The 23,768-nt window shown below is 42.9% G+C and overlaps 2 protein-coding genes across 6 annotated transcripts in view; one reads left to right on the top strand and one right to left on the bottom strand.

The window, feature by feature from the left end:
- The first annotated feature begins 6,325 nt into the window (after positions 1-6,325).
- Positions 6,326-16,521, top strand: ddx23 (DEAD (Asp-Glu-Ala-Asp) box polypeptide 23). Its single transcript, XM_042098612.1, has 17 exons — positions 6,326-6,452; positions 6,868-7,049; positions 7,261-7,389; positions 7,548-7,641; positions 7,779-7,844; positions 8,441-8,579; positions 9,915-10,048; positions 10,190-10,302; positions 10,604-10,747; positions 11,806-12,031; positions 12,392-12,537; positions 13,184-13,361; positions 13,684-13,926; positions 14,086-14,237; positions 14,566-14,674; positions 14,778-14,952; positions 15,655-16,521. The coding sequence occupies exons 2-17, from the start codon at positions 6,868-6,870 to the stop codon at positions 15,876-15,878; spliced, it is 2,454 nt and encodes an 817-aa protein (XP_041954546.1). The 5' UTR covers positions 6,326-6,452; the 3' UTR covers positions 15,879-16,521.
- Positions 16,522-20,210: 3,689 nt separating this feature from the next.
- The window catches only part of cacnb3a (calcium channel, voltage-dependent, beta 3a), a 31,216-nt gene continuing 27,658 nt past the window's right edge, over positions 20,211-23,768 (bottom strand). For 3 of the 5 annotated variants that reach the window (XM_042098463.1, XM_042098464.1, XM_042098465.1), the window contains one exon: positions 20,211-23,735. In XM_042098463.1, coding sequence (XP_041954397.1) covers positions 23,322-23,735 — 414 coding nt within the window. In that variant the 3' untranslated portion in view covers positions 20,211-23,321. The remainder of the gene's footprint in view (positions 23,736-23,768) is intronic. The other 2 variants (XM_042098466.1, XM_042098467.1) reach the window with 1 other exon arrangement.

The following is a 23,768-nucleotide window of genomic DNA, read 5'->3' as shown; positions in this document are numbered from 1 at the left end:
ACCAATAGTATCAGATTGTTCAAGCAGTACATACAACATGTCCATGTACATTGATTACTTCATCAACCCCTTGTCCACCCTTCACCCCAGCTAACTTAGAGATACCTATGATTTCACACATAAGATCAGGCCCATCAGGCCCAGTTACTCCTAAAAGCCCACTTACAGTGAGGTGATGAAAGCCCAAAAGAATCACAGGCTGGGGAGGGAGTCTTTTCATACAAAATATGCAGGTATTAAGGAGTATTAATAAAATTTCCAACATTAAAAGCGATAGTACACAAGGTCATATCAACATAGCTAAAGACATAGGGGCAAAATACATTGAGGCAGTTGACACAGGACACAACAGTTTCCACGGTACATTGGTATTGCTGTACTACTTCAAGCTCTGTTGCCAGATTTGGGAGGCTCTCATGGAATAACCTCCATGCATACTGGCATTTAGTCATCAAATATCATTGATGTGGGTTGTATCATTTATTATGCGCCATACTGAAACAATAGGAACTTGTGAAAAATGGGACTTCAGTAATTTTTAGTGTGATGTTTTGTTTATAAAAAATACTCCTAGGAGTGTGTTATGACAGTTAGACAACTCCTAAACCTAAACAATGTTCACCCACTCCCACACACACACACACACATTCAGTTCATGTTGTCAGTTCATGTTGTCATGTTGCCACTTGTTTGCATGCACATACAGAAACACATCCACCCACACACACACATGTACACCCACTCACACACACACAAACACACACACACACACACACACACACACACACACACACACACAGTTCATGTTGTCAGTTCATGTTGTCATTTTGGCACTTGTGCATGTGAACCACCAATGTTCGCACACACAGAAACACACACACCCCACACACACACACACACAAACTGACACACATACACACACACACATTTTAATGCTTTTATTTGGACCTTAACACAGGGGAAGATCACAGATCCAAACATTGAAGGAAGTATGTTACACACTTAGACAGGTCTGATCAAACACAGAATGCATTGTGCTATTTTCATTTTGAACTGCATGATTATGGATAAACATGGCATCGTCACTTCCAGATGAATAAACTACCTATTATTGCAGCAATGGAGCAGTACTTTGCACATTTTTTTGCAGTTGGCTTGCTTAGTCCACACAGTTGCAGTCCGCGTAAGACACGTTTTTGCACATGCCCAAGACTCCCAAAAACAAGAATGATAATTTTGCATTGAAACCCCATATTTGTGATGTTGTTGGCAAGTAGCTGATATTTTAGCAGCTTGGAGTTAAAACAAGTGTCCATGTACAAATCAAAAGAACATCCTATTTCAACAATAGTCACATTCTTAGTATTGTCATCTATAATAGTGATATATATCTGGGGTATTTGGAATATTACAGAAAGTGATATTGTTGGAGTTTTCGTCATTGAACCAGTCCATTTGTACAGCGTTCCCTCCTGTACTTTTTTGATGCTTTGTGACACTAAGTCCACCAGTCTTTCATGCCTTGCTATGTAAAGTCCTCAGGACATGTGCAGTGGTCTCATTAGCATAGCAAGCGGAGTGAAGAATGCAGTCTGGTTTGTAGTTGGATGGGTGCCACGTAGCCAGGTTTGATCTTGTTGGGAGGACTTGAAGGCACGATTTGATGGGCTCAATTGTGTTTTATGCCCCCAACGTCGTCTTCCAGGCAGCGCTGCCACCGCTGACTTAAAGGCACCTAATCCTAAACCTAACCTCAACCCTAACCCCAACCTTAACCCATGCCTAACCCTAGTGCCTTTCAGGCAGCGCTGCCTTGAAGACAACATTGGGGGCATAAAACACCAAGAAACATTTGATGGCAAACGTGAGAATATCCTCGCCAAGAGTGGGGTTTAAAAATATTGTGTGGGACAGGGAGTGATTTGCAAATGGTAGAAGCGCCAGTTTTCCCTGTAGCCTGAGGCTTGTCCAGTGTTGTGCGCTATGTGAGCGCTTCATTTTGAGAATTTCTGCCCTTGCACCTGTTGTTGACATCTCGCACTGAATGCCGCTTACTTAGTAGGTTGCGTGCGTGTAAATGAGCAGATCGGTAATGATGTTATCCAGTTCAGCTGTTCCGCTGTCCGGTCTAGCCCACTTTAGATGTATTCCAATCCGATGGCAGAGATCGTTTACGTTAAGTCAAGCCAGTCCGACCTCACACCGAATCCAGCCGCTTTGTTAATTCCCTGTGATCACAACTTCCTTACACGCAAGCCCTTCCCATCCGCCTGGGAGATCTGGACAAGTGCTGCCCATACAGTATAGCACCAAACAGAGGAGATGGAGCCACATTGTGTGGTACATAATGAGAAAGTGATTATCCTGGAAGAGCAAAACCATAATAAAAATATGATTCCTATGTATGAATGAATGAGGTCCAGTTACCGATTAGGCTACCGTCCACTTACCGTGTGAGACGATGAAAGCCCAAGAGAATACAGGCTGGGCCTCATGATGTACATATACAGATATTTTGGAGGCCTCCCAGGAACAGTATCAGTATCTTGACAGAGAAGTGTAAGGATATTTGGGAAAGAGTTCCCGCAAAAGAGACAGTAAAAATGGTAAATGCATTTATACTCCTCCAAGTACTCAAAGCAGTTTACAGAGTAATACCTCACCTTCACCCATTCACAAACACTCCTACACCAATGGTGGAGGCCGCCATGCACACCAGGAGCAGTTAAAGGTTCAGTGTCTTGCTCAAGGACACTGTTACTGAACTGCTCCTCTACCTCCTTAGCCACCGCTGCCCAGTCAACAGTAAACAAGGTCATCAAACCATACGGGCAAAGTACCGTGAGGCAGCTGATAGGCTACAGGACAGAAGTGGTCACAGTACATTAGCATTGTTGTAGGCTACTTTAAGCTTCAGGAGGTTTTCATACAATGACCAGAGGCGGACAGAGTACACAGCTTCATTACTTGAGTAAAAGTACAGATACTCAAGTACAAGTAAAAGTACAACAGTCAGATTAAGTAAACGTACTGAAGTGCTTGTTTTTAAAAGTACTTGAGTACCAAGAGTAGCCTACAGGAGTAGATACATTTTCTAAATATTGCATTACTAGTGCCACAGTGCGTACATGTATGTACAGAAACGTCCTACATGGAGTTATGAACATTTTTAATGTTAATACCTTGGAGAATGTAAAAGGAATTGAAAGTAAAATTAAGTAATTTTCATCTTTTCACCATGTTGCCAGGGATGAGCAGTATTTCTAATACATCCCAAAACAGAAACAGTTGGGACGTTGTGTAAAATGCAAATAAAAACAGAATGTCATAATATACAAGTCTTGTAAACCCATATTTAGCAGCAAAAAGGACATAGACAACATATAAAATGTTGAAAATGAAAATTTGGACTATTAAATGAAAAGTATATGTTAATTTTGAATTTGATGCCAGCAACATGTTTCAAAAAAGTTGGGACGGGAGCATGTTTACCACTGTGCTGCTTCACCTCTTCATTTAACACAATTCTGTAAATGTTTAGGAACTGAGAAGACCGTTTGCTACAGTTTTGATAATGAAATGTTGTCCCATTACTCCACGATATGATTTCAGTTGCTCAACAGTATGGGGTATTCTTAGTCATGCTTTTCATTTCATCATGCACCTAATTTGACAAATCAGGACTGCAGACAGGCCATCTTAGCACCTGGACTCTTCCTCTATGGAGAAATACTATTTAAATATATGCAGAATTAATTTTGGCATTGTTTTCCAGAAATATTCAAGGTCATCTCTGGAAAAGACATTGCCTGGATGGCAGTATATGTTGCTCAAAACCTGTATACATCATTCAGAATTGATTGTGCTGTGCCAAATGTGCAAGATGCCCATGCTGTTGGCACTAATGCTCCTCCACACCGTCATAGATGTTGGGTTTTTAAGTGAACTCTAAAACCAGTTGGATAGGTTGGATACATGGATAGGCCCTCTCCTCTTTAGCCCAGATGAGTCCTTGATTTCCAAAAAGAATGGCAAACTTTGATTGGTCTAACCACAGGACCTTTTTCCACGTTACCTCAGTCCATTTTAAACAAGCTCAGGCCCAGATAAGAGGGTGGTATTTTCTGTATCATGTCTCAAAACAATTTTAGCTGTTACAATGTTGGCTGCAGTTTTTGAATTGATATTAAACTGTGCACATAGACAAAGGTTATCAGAGATTTTCCTGAGCCCATACAATGACAGGTCTGTTAACAGGTCTGGTATTGATGCAGTGCCATCTGAGGTCCAAAAGACTACGGCCATCCAATGTGCTTTTCAGCTCTTTCCCTTGTTTGCAAAGATTTCTCTGGATTCTCTGAATGTTTTATGTTTTGTTTTTGTAATATTCTATAATATTCTGTCCTGTAGATGATTAACTCTCCAAATACTTTACAATTTCATGTTAAGAAGCATTAAAATGACATTGTTTCATCATTTGTGGGAAAACTATCATTAACTTTTTCAGAAAATTGAAATAGTCTGGCGAGGTGGGGCCACAGGTTGGTGGACCTGCTGCGTCTTCATCTATTGTTTCATCCATGGTTTCGTCTCTTATCTATATCTGACCATGGAGTTGACTGAAGGTGATTGCTGATAGGCTGTCCCAATCAGTGGCGCCTGCACAATCCAATCACGTTTGAGAGGGAAACAACAAATTGAGGGTTTCCGAGATTTTTCTTTTTTCCTTTTTTTGTAGAAGAAGTAACGGGTACTCACGGTTATGGATAGAAATGTAGTGGAGTAAATAGTACAATATTTGCCTCTCAAATGTACTTGAGTAAAGTCATGAGTACTCCCCAAAAATGATACTCGAGTAAAGTACAGATCCCTCAAAATTGTACTCAAGTACTGTACTCAAGTAAATGTACTCCGTTACTGTCCGGCTCTGACAATGACCCCCATATATTTTATAACAAATCCAACAGTAAAGAATCAAACACACTCAAATACAGTATTAATCTCTAGACATACATAGTATGGTTATTATATAGCAGACGCGTTGCACATACAGTAGCAACTTGCAACATTACAATATCAATACAATAAGACACTCAGAACTTACCAAGTGAGCTTCTGTCAGCTGAGAGGAATGAGGCTACAGGAAATGCTGTGGATTTTTGAGACAAAGCATAACTATACATAAAATTAATGACAGTTCAGTGTTATTTTATTCATTATTTTAGTGTTATTTTGAGTGTGAGTTTTGTTAAAAGACAGACATAGAGTGCTGAAAACTGTAGGCAACAGGGGGTTCTAACCTAAATCCAAGAATGAGACCAGACACAATCTGGTGGAGGCAAGTGTGGAATCCTGGATCTCTGGATTGAGATGGAGATGGATGACATACAAAAGCTTGCATAGCCTTGTCAACATTTTTCCATGTGTCCAAAACATTTTGTAGTGCGTATACCTATGAAGTTTTGTTTGGAGCACTACATCATGTGATCTTGCAAAATCATAATGGTTCCCTTCTTTGATGTGTAATTTAAAAATGATTTGACGTCAAAGATCAAACATATTTTTGTCACCATAGATAGGCAATAATGTACAGTATTAACTAGTTGGATGCTGTTCATGGCCAACCACAGTTTATACTGCAGATTTCACATTTTTGAACATGTGGATATGGGAAAAGTGAAGGCTACATGTTTAGAGTAGAAGACCAGTCGAGCAAAGATAGATTAAAATGATGCAAGGATTTTGACGATGGGCCAAACTGTTCTCTAAACAGGCGAGCCGAAAACGTTATTATTGGGGGTGCTACAGCGCCCATACCACGTTTGGGTCTATGTGCCAATGGGGACAATGGGGGTTCAAGTCTGACCCGGGTCATGTCCCTCACTTCACTGTCCTGTCAAATTAAAGGCATGAAAGCCCCCATTAAAAAAAACTTCATTATTACAGCACCACCTAGAGGTCAGTGTGTGTCAATTTATGCAAATATGTATGGACCTTTTTTCTTTATTTTTCTGTCCATTCTATCTTAACAGAATTATTAATAAATATACTATATTATATCATCTATATTAATAATAATCTTGACAAAGGTGAGAGTACCTACAGTTTCTCTCCTTGGACTCGTAAGTGCATACTGTGCAATATGGGTAAATAAAAGTAACTCCATTATATTTCTCAACCACAGTTATGTTGTTTGTAAACTGATGAGTTAAGGCCACACTACAGAGAAGACCTGACCAGAGTGAGTGAACAGGTCCTGCTGGGGAAACCTATATATGTTGTGGGAGAAGTAGTTTTAATACTAGATATGTGTATAGGATTGATAGCAGATTCATTCAGGTGAAGGACTACAACTCCCACTAGGCACTTTTCATTGAGGTCACGTGTTTTCCAAGATGGCGGCTGTGTAAGACGGTGGTGAATCGTATGCGTCTTGTTTTCAATCAGCAAAGGTGAGTTTTGTGCCAGATTATACTTATCATTAAAGACCGAATGATAACTGTGTGCATCTACTCGCTCATAACGTATACGTCTAAACAAGGATTCCGAAATATTTGAATGCATATTGTTGTATTTAGCACAGTGTGACATCTTGCTAGCTCGCTAATCAATCAGCTAGCATTAACTTCAGTGCGTGACCAATTCTTGTGCAGACCATCTGAAAGAAATAGTCTACCAAAAGTAAACCTACTTTTCCTAAAGCAAATTCACTGTAGGCTTAAATACCAGTGTTTGTTTGTACAAAACAGCATCTACACGCAATCAACTTCCATTTGAACAGTTCCTCTGTCGCTTAAGTTGAATCTGTAGGATGTTTTACTCTTTTTGTTTACGTCGGTCTGAGTAAACTCCGAACTGTTCGCACAGATGGGTGTAGAGCCTACAGACAAAAAGGAGGGGGAGGCTTCCACTTCCACGACCAAAGACAGAGAGCGCAAAAAGAGCCGATCCAGAGAGAGGGATCGGAAAGGATCCCCAAGCAAGGAACGCAAGCGTCAACGTTCCCGCGAGCGGAAACGCTCTCGAACCCGCTCCAAATCTCCAGACAGGTAAATCAGATATACACTATAGGTTTGTGTTTTCAAATAACAAGGTCCCTTGATAATGCACATGCTACTAGCTTGCCTATTTTTGTAGAATCATGCAAATATGTTTCCAGGCTTGGCATGTAAATGATAAACATAAATTATGTTATATTTCTATTCTTAGTAATAACATTAGACACCAATGACTTATTTTCTGTTACCCTGACATGTCAAGAGACCGGCGACTGAAAGATAAAGACAGAGACAAGGAACGTGACAGAGACAAAGACAGAGACCGTAGCCGGAAGGATCGGGAAAGAGACAAGGATGGCCACCGTAGAGACCGCGACCGCAAGAGATCCAGGTGAGTAGGGGTGTGAAGACTGTTGTTTGACCCTTGTTGCTGGGGATTAGAATAATAAATGTTTGTCATGTCCGCTAGATCTTAAATACTGTCTGTTTCTCTTTCTCTCTCTCTCTCTCTTTCTCTCTCTCTCTGTATTTTTTAATGTATGTTGAAAGGAGCCTCTCACCAAAGTCAAGGGCCCGGATGAAAAGAGAGAGAGACCTGAAAAAGGAGGAGGATGAAGATGATGACAAGAAGAAGAAAGATAAGGTATGTAACTCCTTATGGTGTGTAACAGTGAAATTTAAGATTCATATACCATGATGTTATAATTGTGTTCTTTTTCCATACCCTCCCTCCATTTCTCTGTGTCCTTTTCCCCCTCTTCCCTTTATATCCATTCCCAGGTGCAGCCCCTCTCTCTGGAGGAGCTCCTGGCTAAAAAGAAGGCAGAGGAGGAGGCTGAGGCCAAGGTGGGAGTCCTCACTTTTTTGCTCTGCTTTTTGCTCTCCTCAGTTCTTTTATCGTCATTTCTGTACACTTGCCTTAGGGCTGCTCGATTATGGCAAAAATCATAATCACGATTATTTTGGTCAAAATTGTAATCTCGATTATCGATTAATGATTATTCATGAGGGAGGCAGGAGCCCACACCCATGGGAGTGTGGAGTGCGGGGCTTAAAGAAGCAGCGTGAATCAGTATGCTGTATGAGTTGAAATTGTATCTATTTCCAAAAACCCTATTTCTTAATGGAATGTGGCAAAATAATAGTTTTTTTGTCGATTATACTATGTTTGTGATTGTTTGGAACCAAAATTGAGATTGAAATTCGATTAATTGCACAGCCCTAACTTGCCTGTGATTTACTTACAATATGAGCTGTCATAATGTGTTCTGCTGTATCTCTCTATCTCTGTCATAATGTGTTCTGCTGTATCTCTCTATCTCTGTCATCATTTGTTCTGCTGTATCTCTCTATCTCTGTCATCATTTGTTCTGCTGTATCTCTGTCATAATGTGTTCTGCTGTATCTCTCCATCTCTGTCACTCCCCCCCCCTCCCCCGCAGCCCAAGTTTTTGTCTAAAGCGGAGCGCGAGGCTGAGGCTCTCAAACGCAGAGAACAGGAGACGGAGGAGCGACGCCGGATGGTGGATGAGGAGAGGAAGAAGAGGAGAGTGTTCCAGGACATCGGGAGGAAGATGCTTGGTAAACTAAACTGATCATTACTGATTTATAGATTATTTTTCCCCCAAAAAGCCCTTTCTCTTAGGGATGGGCGATGTCCCCTAAATTGCCATTTGACGATGTGTACAGTAAAACATGTGTGGTAGTGAAGTAAACACTACCATATGTCTGTACAGAAATACATTTAAAAAACACATACAAAAATATACTGTATATATTATATAGGCTAATACGGCCTGATGAAAGTGGACAGCTAAGAGAGACATACTGACCAGGCTACCGAAGTTGTGGAAGATGGATAGACAATCACTCTGGACACTTGCATGTGCACCAATCAGCGGAATATTACACATTGCCAGCCTTCGCTGGGCCTAGCAAAAAAGCTACTTAAGACTATCTATTACAATCTTCAGTAGTACGCTATGCAGCATCCCACGTTATCAGGCTACCGTCTATGCTGATATGAGGGCGGTGGGAAGTGAAAGTAAAGGGCTGCGATCGCGCAGTCCAGGCTATAGGAGGGCGAAGTAAAAAAACTTTTACAAATAACGAATCCCGATTACCACTCCGCTGCTGTCTGGGACTTCTGCTAAATGCATGAAATACAAGCCTTACAGTGAAAGACGGATAGGCTACCTTCTGATCCTATAATTAACGAAAGAAATGGTTTATTTTAACACCGAGGAGAAGGACGCATTTGGCGCTCGCTGTAGCCTAGCAAAAATATTTGAGCGCTAGAATGTCCTAGTCGTAGCCTAACAATAATAATTCTATAGGACTTTTCTACATTAGGCTACCGGTACATATTTTACGTCCAATGTAGGCTATAGGCCTGCGAGACATGTAGGCTACAAAAAGACAATTACACATTCATGTCATAGTCAGGAATTATTTGAATAAGACGGTAGACTAATACGTCTTTTATTTTACCAGACGGTAAACTAATACGTGATAACTGTTTGGCTGACAGCCTTTAAAGTAGTTTTTCATTATGTTTTAGCCTGTTACACCAGGAATTAGTGACTGGCATGTGGGGGCGTGGCATCATGATGGTTGCTTCCCATCGTGATGCCTGTCAACCATCACGATGGACGATGATATCGTCCATCGGCACAACCCTACTTTCTCTTGATGTGCATTTTTTAGTTTTGAATATATGATGCTGTATTTAATTATTATGTTATGCTGTATCAATTTCAATTGTGTAAACAATATTGTGGCGAATAATTTATGCGGCTTTTTCAGTTTTGACAGCATTGTCAACACTGATTCACGGATTAGCTCAGAACATTGTAATAATAAAACTGCATGTGTCCCAGTTTCTCAACTTGCCATCCCTGCTTTGCCCTCATGTAGAGGACCCCATGGAGAGGGAGCGGAGAGAGAGGAGGGAGCGCATGGAGAGGGAGAGCAACGGAAACGATGAGGATGACGGCCGACAGAAGATCAGAGAGGAGAAGGACAAGGGCAAAGAGCTCCAGGCCATCAAGGCTAGTGAAAGACACACACACACACACACACACAGCACAGCACAAACATGCACCTTAACTCAAAGCTATGCATTCCAAATGGTAAATGCTATATGAAGAATGCTATATGAAGAAAAGTTTCTCTTGCTTTGCCCATCTCAGGAGCGCTACTTGGGTGGCATTAAGAAGCGCCGTCGCACGCGGCACCTGAACGACAGGAAGTTTGTGTTTGAGTGGGACGCCTCAGAAGACACCTCAGTCGACTACAACCCCATGTGTGTATACGTATGAGTACACAAATGAACCATCATTACTATAACCTTATAATTTTACTATCCCACTGCAGCATTGTTTACCATTGCACTTTTGCTTACTTAAGGAGTTGGTCCTTTAACGGCCTTTGCTTTATATGTACAGAGCTAACCACAAGTCCATTTAAAAGCTTATCTTAATTATCTTAAGCTTACATTCTGCCCAATTACAAACTACTCTACCCATTCACATCAGGTACATTGATGATGCTGATAAACATTACTGACCTGAGAGTTTCTAAGTGTCCCCTATTCTGTTTCACAGATATAAAGACAAGCACCATGTCCAGCTGTATGGACGTGGCTTCATCGCTGGAATTGACCTCAAACAGCAGAAGAGGGACCAGTCCCATTTCTATGGAGACCTGATGGAGAAGAGGCGAACGCTAGAGGAGAAGGAGCAGGAAGAGTAAGTGCACACACGCACACACATATATATATATATATATATATATATATATATACACACACACACACACACACACACACACACATATACACACGTACACTTACATGGGTATATGATCACTTCTAAAACTGATAGTTCCGGTCCTTGATTGTGATTGGCTGAATCGCGTTCGATGCCGTGGTAAAATCCAGCACAAACATACACCTTGACCACATTCCGTTCTATATTACTGCGCTACCATAACTTTATACAAAAGTTAAAGTAGCTGTGTTTCGATGTTGCTTGGCAACCATTCAGATAGAGGAAATATATTTCTTGGTGGAAAAATGATTATGAATAAAACGTTACATTTCTCGTTGCTTTGCCTTTACTTTATGAAACTTTGCAAAGGTATTTATAGCAACAGTTTTAGAAAAGCAATAAGCCCCAAGAGGCCGTAGGTTACGCTGATTCTACAACAGCTAAGGGGTGTTGTTAGGCACGACGCGCTATGTAAGCATGTACAAACACACACAGTCATGTATACATACAAATATACACACTGTAGACAAAGATACTGGTTCAGATTACTATACAAAATTGGAATATGTTCCAGCGTGTTTTAAATTCACATGCACATAATATGTGTTCCAGTGTTCTTTAAAGGCAAACTATGCAGGTTTTTTATCTTAATATGCAAGTTTTTAAGCTTAATTTACCTTCATTTAACAGCTTCAGAGTCATTGGAATGGTTATATGACTTTTTTCGGGTTGAATTGTGGCCGTCTCGCTTCCCCCTAGCGCCTGTGAGCGGGAAAAACCACCCTTGCAACTGTGGGCCGACGGCCTCGGTGTCAGGAATTATAACGAGTGTAACGAATTGCTTTACTGCATTCAAATACACATACATGCCAAGCACCGGCTATAAAAAGGTAGCGATGGAGTTTCTTAGACATCCGTCATGACAGAGCCAGCGAAAAAGAAGCAAAAACCGAGAAAACAGTAGCGGAAATTGCCAATACTGCATAGTTTACCTTAGTTCACGTGCGCCTAATATCCATCACCCGTGTCTCTCGCAGGCGCTTTTTGAAGAAGATGCGCAAGAAGGAGGCCAAGCAGCGCTGGGACGACCGGCACTGGTCGCAGAAGAAGCTGGAAGAGATGACGGACAGGGACTGGCGAATCTTCCGTGAGGACTACAGCATCACCACCAAGGGAGGCAAGATCCCCAACCCTATCCGCAACTGGAAGGAGTACACGCTGCCACCACACATCCTGGAGGTCATCGACAAGTGTGGCTACAAGGTCAGCACACAAACGCGTTAATTCACTTGGTCATGGGTATTTTTTTTTTGCCATTAGTAGTTACACCAATTTCATTTCAATTAAATTTCAATGTATTGTTATTTAGAGTGCAGCATCGCCAACAACGCAATTCAAAAATAAATAATCAGTTAATAAATAAATAACAAGATGAAAAGCAGAAAGTAAAGGTACTAACAATTAAACAATAAAACAATAGGCTAAAACAACAACCATCAATCATGATCCAGATTTACTTTTTTGTATTTCAGTCAGTCAGTTGTCAGTCAGGGTGTGTTGATGGAGTGGTGCTGTTGCAGCTGCAAATTGTTACTTTAATGTCCGTTTCTCCTTTCAACTCAGGATCCTACGCCCATCCAGAGACAGGCCATTCCTATTGGCTTACAGAACAGAGACATCATCGGTGTGGCTGAGACTGGTAGCGGTAAAACGGCTGCCTTCCTCATCCCGCTATTGGTCTGGATTACCACACTGCCCAAGATTGACAGGTGAGGGAAAAACAAATCTTAACCACAAGGCACCACAGGCAGGAGGGTGAAGAGGTGCCATCTTTAATCACAATCAGAGATGAAAATCACGACTGGGGACATGTTACCATCAACAAAGTTGCAGCAGCAATTCCAAAGTTCTCTGGGGCGAGGCCCAGCCTTATACAGGTTCAATTACATTGTTTCCAGACAAAAGCATTACATACAGACATATGACAAAACCCATGACTGTCATGCTGTAGTTTTAGCAGACAATAGACAACTCAAGCAAAATACCACATATGCACCTTTCCTGCTGTTGGAGGCCACATCACATGATTTCTCTGCAGAAGCATAGGCGATGCAGATCACATAGTCACTTGTCTGCCTCAGGGGATTCCTGCACTATTCTAATGGCTGTGGCATGATCTTTATTAGAGAGCTATTCATGGAGAGAGCAAGTTAACCTCCGGTTACAAGTCTGAAGAGCTAACCAGTAGGCCACGGCCGCCCCAATCTTGGATGATTCCTTGGTTGCTCCCAGATTAAGGCAGCAGTGAGAATAATGAAACCTAATGGTGTAGCCCGACCTGGTCACAGTTTCCAGAGGAGGAGGAGTCCAGCTGTTGGTCAGATCTTAAACTTGTACTGCTTGTGTTCTCTGTAGAATTGAGGATTCTGACCAGGGCCCGTACGCTGTGATTCTGGCTCCGACTCGTGAGTTGGCCCAGCAGATTGAAGAAGAGACCCTTAAGTTTGGCAAGCCCCTCGGCATCCGCACGGTGGCCGTGATTGGTGGTATCTCCCGAGAGGACCAGGGCTTCCGCCTCAGGATGGGTTGCGAGGTCAGACATCAGGACTCACACACACACACACACACACACACACACACACACACACACACACACAAACAAACAGACAGACCCCAAAATCTTCAACCCATACCAATGAATTCTATTCTAAAATAATTAAGAATTATTGACTGGGAGGTTTAAACTTGATTTGGGTAATGTGACACAAGAATTCAATTTTACTGTAATTAATTATTGCAGTAGCTTCTATATTATATTATTTTGTACACATTCATTAACAATCGTTAAATGACAACTTCATAATCACAATCTCATTGTCCTGTCTTCTCATCTGATCCTCATAATCTGTTCATAGATTGTGATCGCCACTCCCGGTCGTCTGATCGACGTGCTGGAGAACCGCTACCTTGTGCTTGGACGCTGCACGTACGTCGTCCTGGATGAGGCCGACAGGATGATTGACATGGGTTTCGAGCCCGACGTGCAGAAGATTCTGGAATACATCCCAGTGACCAATCAAAAGCCAGACACAGACGAGGCAGAGGACCCCGAGAAAATGATGATGAACTTCGAGTCTGGCAAACACAAATACAGACAGGTGGGACAGACACTCTGAAACAAAACTTAAGGTTGCGCTAAACAAGATTTTCAGATTTTTGATTGATTTTTTTATCTATTTTATTTATTTTTATAAATAACCTTTTGTGTTTATGTTTGTAAATAACCCTCCCCACCCCTCCCTGCTCGGTGTTCCCAGACGGTCATGTTCACAGCCACCATGCCCGCGGCTGTGGAGCGCTTGGCCAGGAGCTACCTGCGGCGCCCCGCAGTGGTCTACATCGGTTCTGCAGGCAAACCGCACGAGAGAGTGGAGCAGAAGGTCCTGCTCATGTCCGAGCCCGAAAAGAGGTCAGGGAGTCACACACACACACACACACACACACACACACACACACACACACACACACCAGTGAGTAACTTAATGGAACAGATGAAGCCTTAGGGGCCGTTTTCCAGAAACATTTCTTGTAGCTGGTATGGTTCTTGGTGCACAACAGTGCCACAGAAGCTCTTTTGTGCTTTGCTCCTGATTTAGCTTGACCTGCTCCTATAAACTGTTACAGTATTTGGTAAACTGTGCCTACTGACTACAGCGCCCGCTCTCTCAAACACATCAGAATGACACAGGAGTCTGTGACTAACTCCCTTTCAACTCTTCCTTCCTCTCGGTTTATAGGAAGAAGCTTCTGGAAGTTCTTTCTCGCGGTTTCGAGCCTCCCATCATCATCTTCGTCAACCAGAAGAAGGGTTGCGACGTGCTGGCCAAGTCTCTGGAGAAGATGGGGGTAGGATGCGACCCAAAGCACTTCAGACACATCGGTCATTTTCTCCTTGACAGACAGGGGGCAGTAGCTGACCAGTGTTTCTCTCTCTCCTCTCCCCCCGCAGTACAATGCTTGCACGCTCCATGGTGGCAAGGGCCAGGAACAGAGAGAGTTTGCCCTCTCCAACCTCAAAGCCGGCGCCAAGGACATCCTGGTGGCCACAGACGTGGCCGGCAGAGGTATCGACATCCAGGACGTCTCCATGGTGCTCAACTACGACATGGCCAAGAACATCGAGGGTAAGAGCCGACTCGGACACGCCTCTGACTTCACCTCCGTTTCCATAGCGTCTCTGGGGCCCGTGGCCCCATCACTTCCTGTTTTTCCTTCGATCGCGCCTCTAATGGCGACGTATAGATTCAATAGAACAATGGGACCATTAGCACTATCTAAACACGGCATCCTATATGGTAAAGGATTTAGCAAATGCAAAAGGATGTTGTACCCAGCACGCTACAGGGCCTCTATAGACTTTTATTGTGGGAATATTACTGGCTTGTATTGTGTATTGGGTGGCCAGGAGATTGTTGAAACCTAATGGTGTTGATTGTGAAATATTGTTGGAAATCATCTGGATATGTGCGTTAGTGGCTGTATTCAATCTCAGCTTGTGTTATTATAAGACATGCAGTCCTTCATTATTACCTAAATAATTTTTTTGTCATATTCAGCTTATTTCTCCTCACCTATAGCCGTTTGGATACACTCCTGATTCAGTAAATGAAATCAAAGAAAATAGCTTTGAGGGTAATGCACTATTCTAGCCAGGAGGCCTTGAAGGGTTGTACTTAAATAGCTGAGTCCACATATAAATATTTTGCCAGGATTGAAGACTGACCATTGACTTAAAGTAACTAAAATTGACAGAATTGGACACAATGGAGAATTGGACCTCTCTCTTCACACACACACTTACGTATGCTTTGATCTCCCCATCACAGACTACATCCATCGTATTGGCCGAACGGGTCGTGCCGGCAAGAGCGGAGTAGCCATGACCTTCCTGACCAAGGAGGACGCGTCGGTGTTCTACGACCTGAAGCAGGCCATCCTGGAGAGCCCGGTGTCCACCTGTCCTCCAGAGCTGACCAACCACCCGGAGGCGCAGCACAAGCCTGGCACCATCCTCACCAAGAAGAGGCGCGAGGAGACCATCTTTGCCTGAGGGGGCCGGACTCGCCAGCCACACCCCCCGCTGGGGAGGGTCTGCGACAGAGGGAGGCCATGGGTGTCGGCCATTTTGTTCTGGGATTTACTCTGTCACTTTGTATTGCGTTATCGGTCATCTCTTACCTGGTCCATCTCTCGTCTGTCATTTCTTGTACCTCACTCTCTCTCTGTCTCTCATCCCTATTTCTGGTTGTTATCATCCATTCACGGCTATTTTCTCTATCTGACTGTAAACCCCAGATCCCTCTCTGTGTTGCTGAAGCTGGCCACCTGCCCTTTGCTGGGTCAACAGTAAAGGGACCATGAAGTTGTATAGCCGTGTGTGTGTGTGTGTAAGAGAGGAACTGCACAACCTGCGGTGCTTGGATTAGTGACGGGTACATTTTGAGCTCGAGGGTGACTCAAGGGTCAGCCCTCCTTCACCAGATCTTTTTTGTTTTTGTTTTTTTTTCTGACTGATATCAGTTTACCAATCTCCCTGTTTTAAATTGTTAAGAGACCAATTCAGTGAGTAGACTGTAATCTACCAGCAAGATCCCAATTCAGCTGTGCTTTTTTTTAGACAAGTGAGTATTTCTGCTATAGGTTGCAACATTACATTGTATTTGTGACTTTTAATAAACCCAAATTTGGCTGAACTGTGATGTTTGACTTGGATTTTTACAGTGTTACTGTGAAAATCATGTCCCATATCCATGCAATGTTTATTAACCTGTGAATGTTGGCTGAGATAGATACTACCACTATCACTGAGCTCAGACCTGCTTCGCCTGGACAGGTAATGATGCGTGCTTGTGAACACGACCTCTGGAACTCCACCAGACTTTATGTACTGTTAAATTGTTACTGGTACACCCATAAACACAAGCCCAACCAAGATGTCTTTTACTGGAGTCTTGATTTTCAAAACATTGAAGATCTGAGAAACTGGCCACCAAACCTGAAATGGGTGTCGTGTCCTCTTATCCAAGTAATGAGACTGCATGGTAAACACGGCTTCTGTATGTGATTTAAAGGTACAGTAAGGAAAGCCTTATAAAACTAACTTTCTGCCATATTTTCTGAAACTGACCCTATGTTCAAGTGCATATAGACAGCAAAAGAAAGCTCATGAGAGTTCAGGTGCACACGCTCTACCATGCACAGCTCTCTCGGGGGAGACCGTTTTGTGAAGAGGGACTGTGAGAAGTTGTCGATGTTCAAATTTTTTGGCTAAGTCCTGGATCTTCGCAGTCCTGCCTACGGCACCTTTAAGAGGTTCTTGCTTACTCCACTGTCTTTCCAATGTGCTATAGAACATCATTAACAGGCAATACTGCCCTGGCTTTACAAGTTTTACAGATTTAGAAGTGGAAATGTTTAGCTGTTGACAACAGAACCCAGCAGAGTAGCAAAAGTGACTTGTTTTGTTCTACTTTAGTTATTCATTGCCACAAAATACCCAGGCACCCAGATAAAACAACAACAGCACAGGATGGTTAAAAGTACATAAAATGTTATGTTTATTATAACTGATAGCATTTTCTTCCTTTTTTATTGAAATAGAAAGCATTCTATACAGCATCAGGCAGGAAATCTTTTTATTACATTTCAAAGTTTTTTATGTTTATTGATTTTTTTTTTCTTTACATTTTTTCTTTAAACTCTTCTCAGAAAGTCAGGGCAGGGCGTGAGGCATCACGCATATAGAGACCATGGGAGTCCTGTGAAGTCGGGGGCTATAATCAGTGCACTTATTGCATTGAAAGCAGACATTAAAAAAAATAATAGTGCAATATCTTTTCTTTTCTACCTACACAATGGAGGAAGTCTTGATGTTCTAAGGCGTTATATTTCAATGTTCGTATTGCATACAGAATAGAAGACAAGGAAGTCACTAAATCATAAAGGTTGTAAAAATTGTGCTTCTCATACCCAAAATAACCCTTGATGTTTTGTTGTAGTTAATTTATATTTTAAATTATTATATTGGTCCGCTTGAAAAAACATTCTGCCGAAACATGGGAAGAACTAGCTTATAATCTACGAGGACATGCAAATTGCCTTCTGAGTTCACAGAAGAAAGAAAACAAAATAAAACAAACGTAAAAATTAAATCTTCCAAAACATCAATGTTCTATGCGAGGAGAGACCCACCGTTGTTTTTCAGGTTGATAGGGAAAGGGCACTCGGTGTCCTCACACAATGCCTGAGGTTGGCCTCACAATCAAATTCTGACATGAGGGTTTCCCAACTGCCCCTCCTGGACACATTCCCCCTTTTCAGATGAGATAACCTGTCCCCTCTGGCTACATTGGGCTTTGTTTTTTTGACATTTTTTTTATCTCTCTTGCTATCTCTATTTCGCTATCTCTCTCTCTTTTTACAAACTCAGTGCATTGTCAAATCAAGCAGCCCTACACAATTCAGTGCACTCCTTTAATCCCCTAATGGTCAGTACTGTATAAAACTAGATTGATGAGTGAAATGTCCTATATAATATAATACTACTTAAATTACAAGAAGAGGAGGAAGAAGAAGAATCGATGCATTACTTAAGTACTGCAGAACTAGAAATAAACAATCAGATCTCATGCAACACTTGCATAGATTTTTTTCTCTATTTTTTTTTTTTTTTCAGTCATGCTGCGCTTTTTTTTTCTCCAAAACAATGACAGAACAATAGATAACGAGATCAGTGAGACAGTGGGATAGACCATACAGCCTCAGTACACACATAACAGAGATCTTAACTGAGTTGAGGATTGTTGTGGACGATGTGCTCGAAGAACTGGTAAAGGTGCAGGTTACTGGTCCAGTTTAGAGAGAGATCCATTCAATTAGTTTAGGTGTGTTTAAAGGCTGTTAGGTGTTGGCCAAATCCTGATGCTGAGTTTGCAATTGTAAGATTAGTGCACTGGCTAATGTTGTAAACATGCAAGCAGCTAATCTCGAACGGATCAGTGTTTCGTTTTTTTCCCCCACAGGTGGAAACTGGGACTACAGCAGATTGGCTCACTGAGAAGATTTGTCTCATGAGTGGAACATTCTGTGGGTCACTGCTTCTCTAAATACAACTTCATTAATCCTATTGAATTGCCTGAGGCAGAGAGAAATGGAAAAAAAAGGACTTGTAATTCAAAACACCACATGGACGGATGAGGGTGTAGAACCAAAAATGGCCACTAGAGGTCTGTCTGTTCATTTACATGCTTCTCAGTGTGTCTGTGCAATGATGATGCAGTGTTTTCATGACGAGGATACAGACCAGATTTGTTGATTCAATCTGCCTCTGAATAACATGGTCAAGGAATACAGATCAACTACATTAGTGGTCATCTTCTTCCAGTCTGCTTTTCAGTTATCTCAATTTGTCCTACTGCCCTGAGAAAAGCAATGGTTTTAGAGGGATTGCTACACATTACTGTAAAGACCAGTAGATGAACAGACAGGAGAGTGAAGAGAAGAGTAAAATAACTAAGCAAGCTTTGAAAACAAAATCAACTCGTTATATGTTAAATTAACAAAGGCATGAAATGAAAGAAACAGACTCCCCTTGGTTGTCTATGGTGCATGTATGTGCATTTCTTGAATTTCCCCTTGGGGATCAACAAAGTATCTATCTATCTATCTATCTATCTATCTATCTATCTATCTATCTATCTATGTTTGGAATGTGTAGTGTGCATGTTTTAGGTAGATGTGTGTGTTTCACAGTCAACAGCATTATACACAAACTTCAAACATGGTCAAGGAGGACAATCATTTGAAATACACCCAAACATATGGAAAACAAAAGGGAATGGAGACTGGAGGTGTTAAAGGTTGTATCAGCGATTTCAGGCCCAAAAAAGGCCCAAACATAAATGATCACATCCATCTAATCTTTCCTAATGAACCGCTAGCTGTCTGCCCCATAAGCAGGCCGTCAAAAAAACGCGTCTCTGCCTAAGCTCGGCCTAGGCTCCGAGATCTGTACACAAAAACAATTGCTACCAACAAGGATTGGCAACCCCCCCATTAAAAGCCAAAATAAAGTGTTTCAACCAATAACCGACGAGATGCGCGTTTAGGAGAGTTTTAATTGCACGGGAGGGAGTAGCGAGCTAGCGCTCTGTTTTGTTTGAACATCAACAGAAGTGACGTATCTCCGCTATCGCTGATACAACCTTTAAGGCATGCAAGAGTACATTCTCTCCTTCTCAAGTCTGTACTGAGCATGCAGATATGTATGGAGTAAGAAGCGCACGTTAAGTGTGTGTGTTTGGGGGGGATTGATTAACAATGAGCAGAAGCAGATGGTGTTTGCGTGCGTGCGTGTGTGTATGGAGGCAAACCTAGTCATCTAGGTGTCTGTTTGGAGAGGAGATGTGACCAAGACGGGGGAGGGGCTTTGACCTTTCACCTCATATGTGGGTCATGCTAAGCCTGACCTGAGTGGACCCTGTCTCTGCCTATTCACCACAATGACTGTAGATAACCTGGACAGCATGGCGTCATGCATTCACGTCCTGAAGAAAAGAGGCCAAAATTGGTTAGCCTTATTGGTAAAACTGGAGCGTGTCTACGTGGCCAGTGCTTTTTGGAACCAGAGCATGCGTAGTAAAATGTAAATTGGCCAGATCCGCCCAGAATTAACCATATTTTTTTAGTTCCTTCTGAATGGCTTAATTTTTGACTGTCCATTGTTTTGTACGGTCATTGGTTTACCCTAACCCAGGTCCACTGGATAGATGAAGTGGCAAGTACATATTGATACTTGTGGTAGTGTACTGGGGCTTTATGTGTCTACCCATAGAACATTCAACATCCCAACATCCCAGTGTCCTCTGATCTGAGGGCTTGTTTTAGTGTACTGGGGCTTTATGTGTCTACCCATAGAACATTCAACATCCCAGCTTCCTCTGATCTGAGGGCTTTTGTTAGATCCTCGTAAAAGTATGACCTCAGGTACTGTATAAACAATCCTGGCTGTGTAAACATAGCAATATTTTCCTCAAAAAACAAAACAAAACAAAAAAACAAGGTACAATTGCATACAGACAAAAAAGTGAAACAAAGGACTAAATAGTTATATTTATCATTATCAGATGACCATTCAATATTTACACAATATTTTGGATGCATCTCTACTGTCCCTTGGTAGGTAAAAAGTAGCCAGTTCTACCCTAATTTTTTTTTTTAAGTTCCTGTTCCCATCTTATTGTGCAAATATATTTCTAAATAATCAAATATGTTACACATGCAATGGAAAGATACAGAAAAATATCTTGGGAGGGGGTTTTAAGGCCAAGTAAACGATTTGCCCTACACTGGATCGCCCTAAGCCTGAGGAAGCTATAGGCATTTGCTTGTGTGAACAGTATGCTGTGATACTAACTCATCTGCTTACCTTTTTAAAGGAGAACCTGTTTGTTTAAATGCATGGTACAGTCACAAAACAAGCAGCCCTATCAACGTGTGTGAATTTGGAAATCGGGCAGCCATGAATCTTAGTGTACATTTAGCTACTGTAATTGAAAAAAAATGCTTTTTACTGAACTTTGACCCCTGATCCGCAGTGACCTCATCCTCATGATGAGCAGTCCCACAATGCAGCATCTCCATGAGAGAATGAGGGGAGGAGTCCAGGAAGGAAGCTCACTGTCAATGCCGACTACAAGTGTTGCTATTCTACCTCGACGATCTGCTCATTTTCACTGTAAATCCTCAAAAGATGTAAGCATTCTCCATATCAGCCACTAACTAATCTCACAAGTCAACTATGGTCTGGTCTCTAATGCCTGTGCACCCAACTCTTGCTTGTCATACAGGAACCCCATCAAGAACAACCTCAGGAAGACACACTTCCTGCTAAGATGGGAACCAAGTCATTGGGGGCAAAGGGTAGACTCCACCGGCTACTTCAGAGAGCGCTGACCTGAACGACATAGACACACTCACAGTCACAAGCATGCACGCCCAAGCCCTGTGTGCAGCTGTGGTGACTGAACGGGCTCCATTTTGTTTTGCATGCGCATCCTTGTCAAGTGCTAGAGCGCGTTCTGAGCCTGAGACAACAGTGACCTACATAAGACTCTATGTGGTGTCATTCATCATAGATAAGCAATGCAAATGAGCGTGACACGCAACCCCACACGGGAGGAGAGAGAGAAGACGAGACAGTGATGGATGCAAAAAAGGAAGACAGGACAGGCCTCAGCCTTTCTGTAACAATCCTGGAGGAAAAAGGACAAAGTGCAAACATCCATGCGTTCATCCCTCCCGCCAGCGGACGGCACTGCAACAACTACAAATCAACCTGTTAGCCCCGTGACGTTCAGCTACATTAAACTCCCCCAGCCACCCTGCACTAAAAACCCTTTTCCCCTGACAAACAAAGGGAAATATTACTTGCGAACGTGCCTCAAGTCCTTACCAGGACACCAAGAATATCATGCTACATTTTGGGAACGACTGGAGGGTGCTCTGTGTTTAGACAATCGGCTGGTCCACAATACTCTCTGTGTCGGCTGTATAGGAGCAGGCTGTACATTGTGTACACACACCCAAAATAGGACTCCTCTGAGGTTTTGGACTTTGGTGTTCTAACAACAGAATCAATTTTTGTCCAGTAACACATTTTATTTTACTGACCTAAACTCCTTTAGCCCAGAACTGAGACAAAGATATATAGTGCTACACATCTACCTGTGCTCCCCCCATGCATCTGGGAAAAAAGTGCTTCTTTTCTCTTCGCTTACACACTCACACACTGATTTGGCTCATTCAGCTACCAGTTACTGTAAAGCCTCATTTATGCTCAACGTTAAGTACAGATATGAATACAGAAGCCTTTAGTCCACACGCAACGTTCATTTAATCTGTTTTTGCACATTTTCCAAAAGCTTGAAACTGATATGGATGAAATGGAGCAAGCGTTTGAAAAAGATTCATCTATTTTTTTCACACGGAAAGGGAGCATAAATCAGGCCTAAGTCAACATATTTCCAATGTAACCGAGTGAGGTTGCAAACGTGCTGTGATGGAAGTGCTGGATCTGGCCTATAGTGGAAGTAGTAGTGCATGTTATCGACCTGTTGCCCACTTTTGTACTGATTCAAAAGCCACAAATAACAAGCAACAAATGCGGGCTCCTCCTTCTCTCACAGGCAGTGTCGGTGCTGCACCTGAGTGCCAGCACAGCCGAGAGACTCACAGAGACAGAGAGAGAGAGAGACAGAGAGAGTGGCCGCCTGTTCCAGGCAGGCCAAAGGTGACCGGAGCTTGCAGGCTGCAGATGGTGTGCATGCTGGGAAGCTCTCCCTCTCTCTCTCATTTTCTCTAGCATACACACACTCACACACCTACACACACACACACACACTCACACACAAACACATTCACACACAAACACACCGGTCTGTCGCACCCACCCCCCCCCCCCCTCGTCCCCTCCTCCTCTCCTCGGTCTGCTGTCTCAGTAGTTGTCCCTGGGCCAGGGCCGTGCCCGCTGGCGGTGGTGGCGCTGGTTGGCTCCCTCCTGGCTCTCCCCTCTCTGCAGCAGTCTGTCCTGCGACTCGTGCCCGTTGGCGCTGTGCACGGCCCCGGGGTGACTGCGTTGCGGCGGATACATGTCCCGGTACGTGTGGGAGTGGCGGGGGGGCTCATACTCCTCTTCCTCCTCTTCTTCCTCCTCGTCTTCCTCCTCCTCCTCCTCCTCTTCTTCCTCCTCACATTCCTGGGGGCGCAGGCAGCGGGAGCCCCTTTCTCTCCGACCGCGGGACAAGGAGTCACTGGCCTCGTCGGAGGGCATGAGGCTGTCCTGCTCCCCCTGGTCCTCCTCGTCCGCCCCCCCGGCACCCCCCGCCGGCAGCAGCTGCTGGTTCTGGTTCTGGAAGGGAGGGGGGGGGGGGGGGGGGGGTTG

Source organism: Alosa sapidissima, chromosome 7 (assembly GCF_018492685.1).
Source record: "Alosa sapidissima isolate fAloSap1 chromosome 7, fAloSap1.pri, whole genome shotgun sequence".
NCBI classification, from domain to species: domain Eukaryota; kingdom Metazoa; phylum Chordata; class Actinopteri; order Clupeiformes; family Clupeidae; genus Alosa; species Alosa sapidissima.
The sequence above is the reverse complement of the archived record's forward strand: the minus strand, read 5'-3'. Positions and strand labels throughout refer to the sequence as shown.

What these genes read in the sequence shown, in the direction of transcription:
- ddx23 (XM_042098612.1), top strand. Translation starts at nt 6,868, where the DNA reads ATGGGTGTAGAGCCTACAGACAAAAAGGAGGGGGAGGCTTCCACTTCC. An exon ending in TCGACAAGTGTGGCTACAAG is followed by an intron (nt 12,032 to 12,391) that starts GTCAGCACACAA and finishes CTTTCAACTCAG; the next exon opens with GATCCTACGCCCATCCAGAG. An exon ending in GCAAACACAAATACAGACAG is followed by an intron (nt 13,927 to 14,085) that starts GTGGGACAGACA and finishes CGGTGTTCCCAG; the next exon opens with ACGGTCATGTTCACAGCCAC.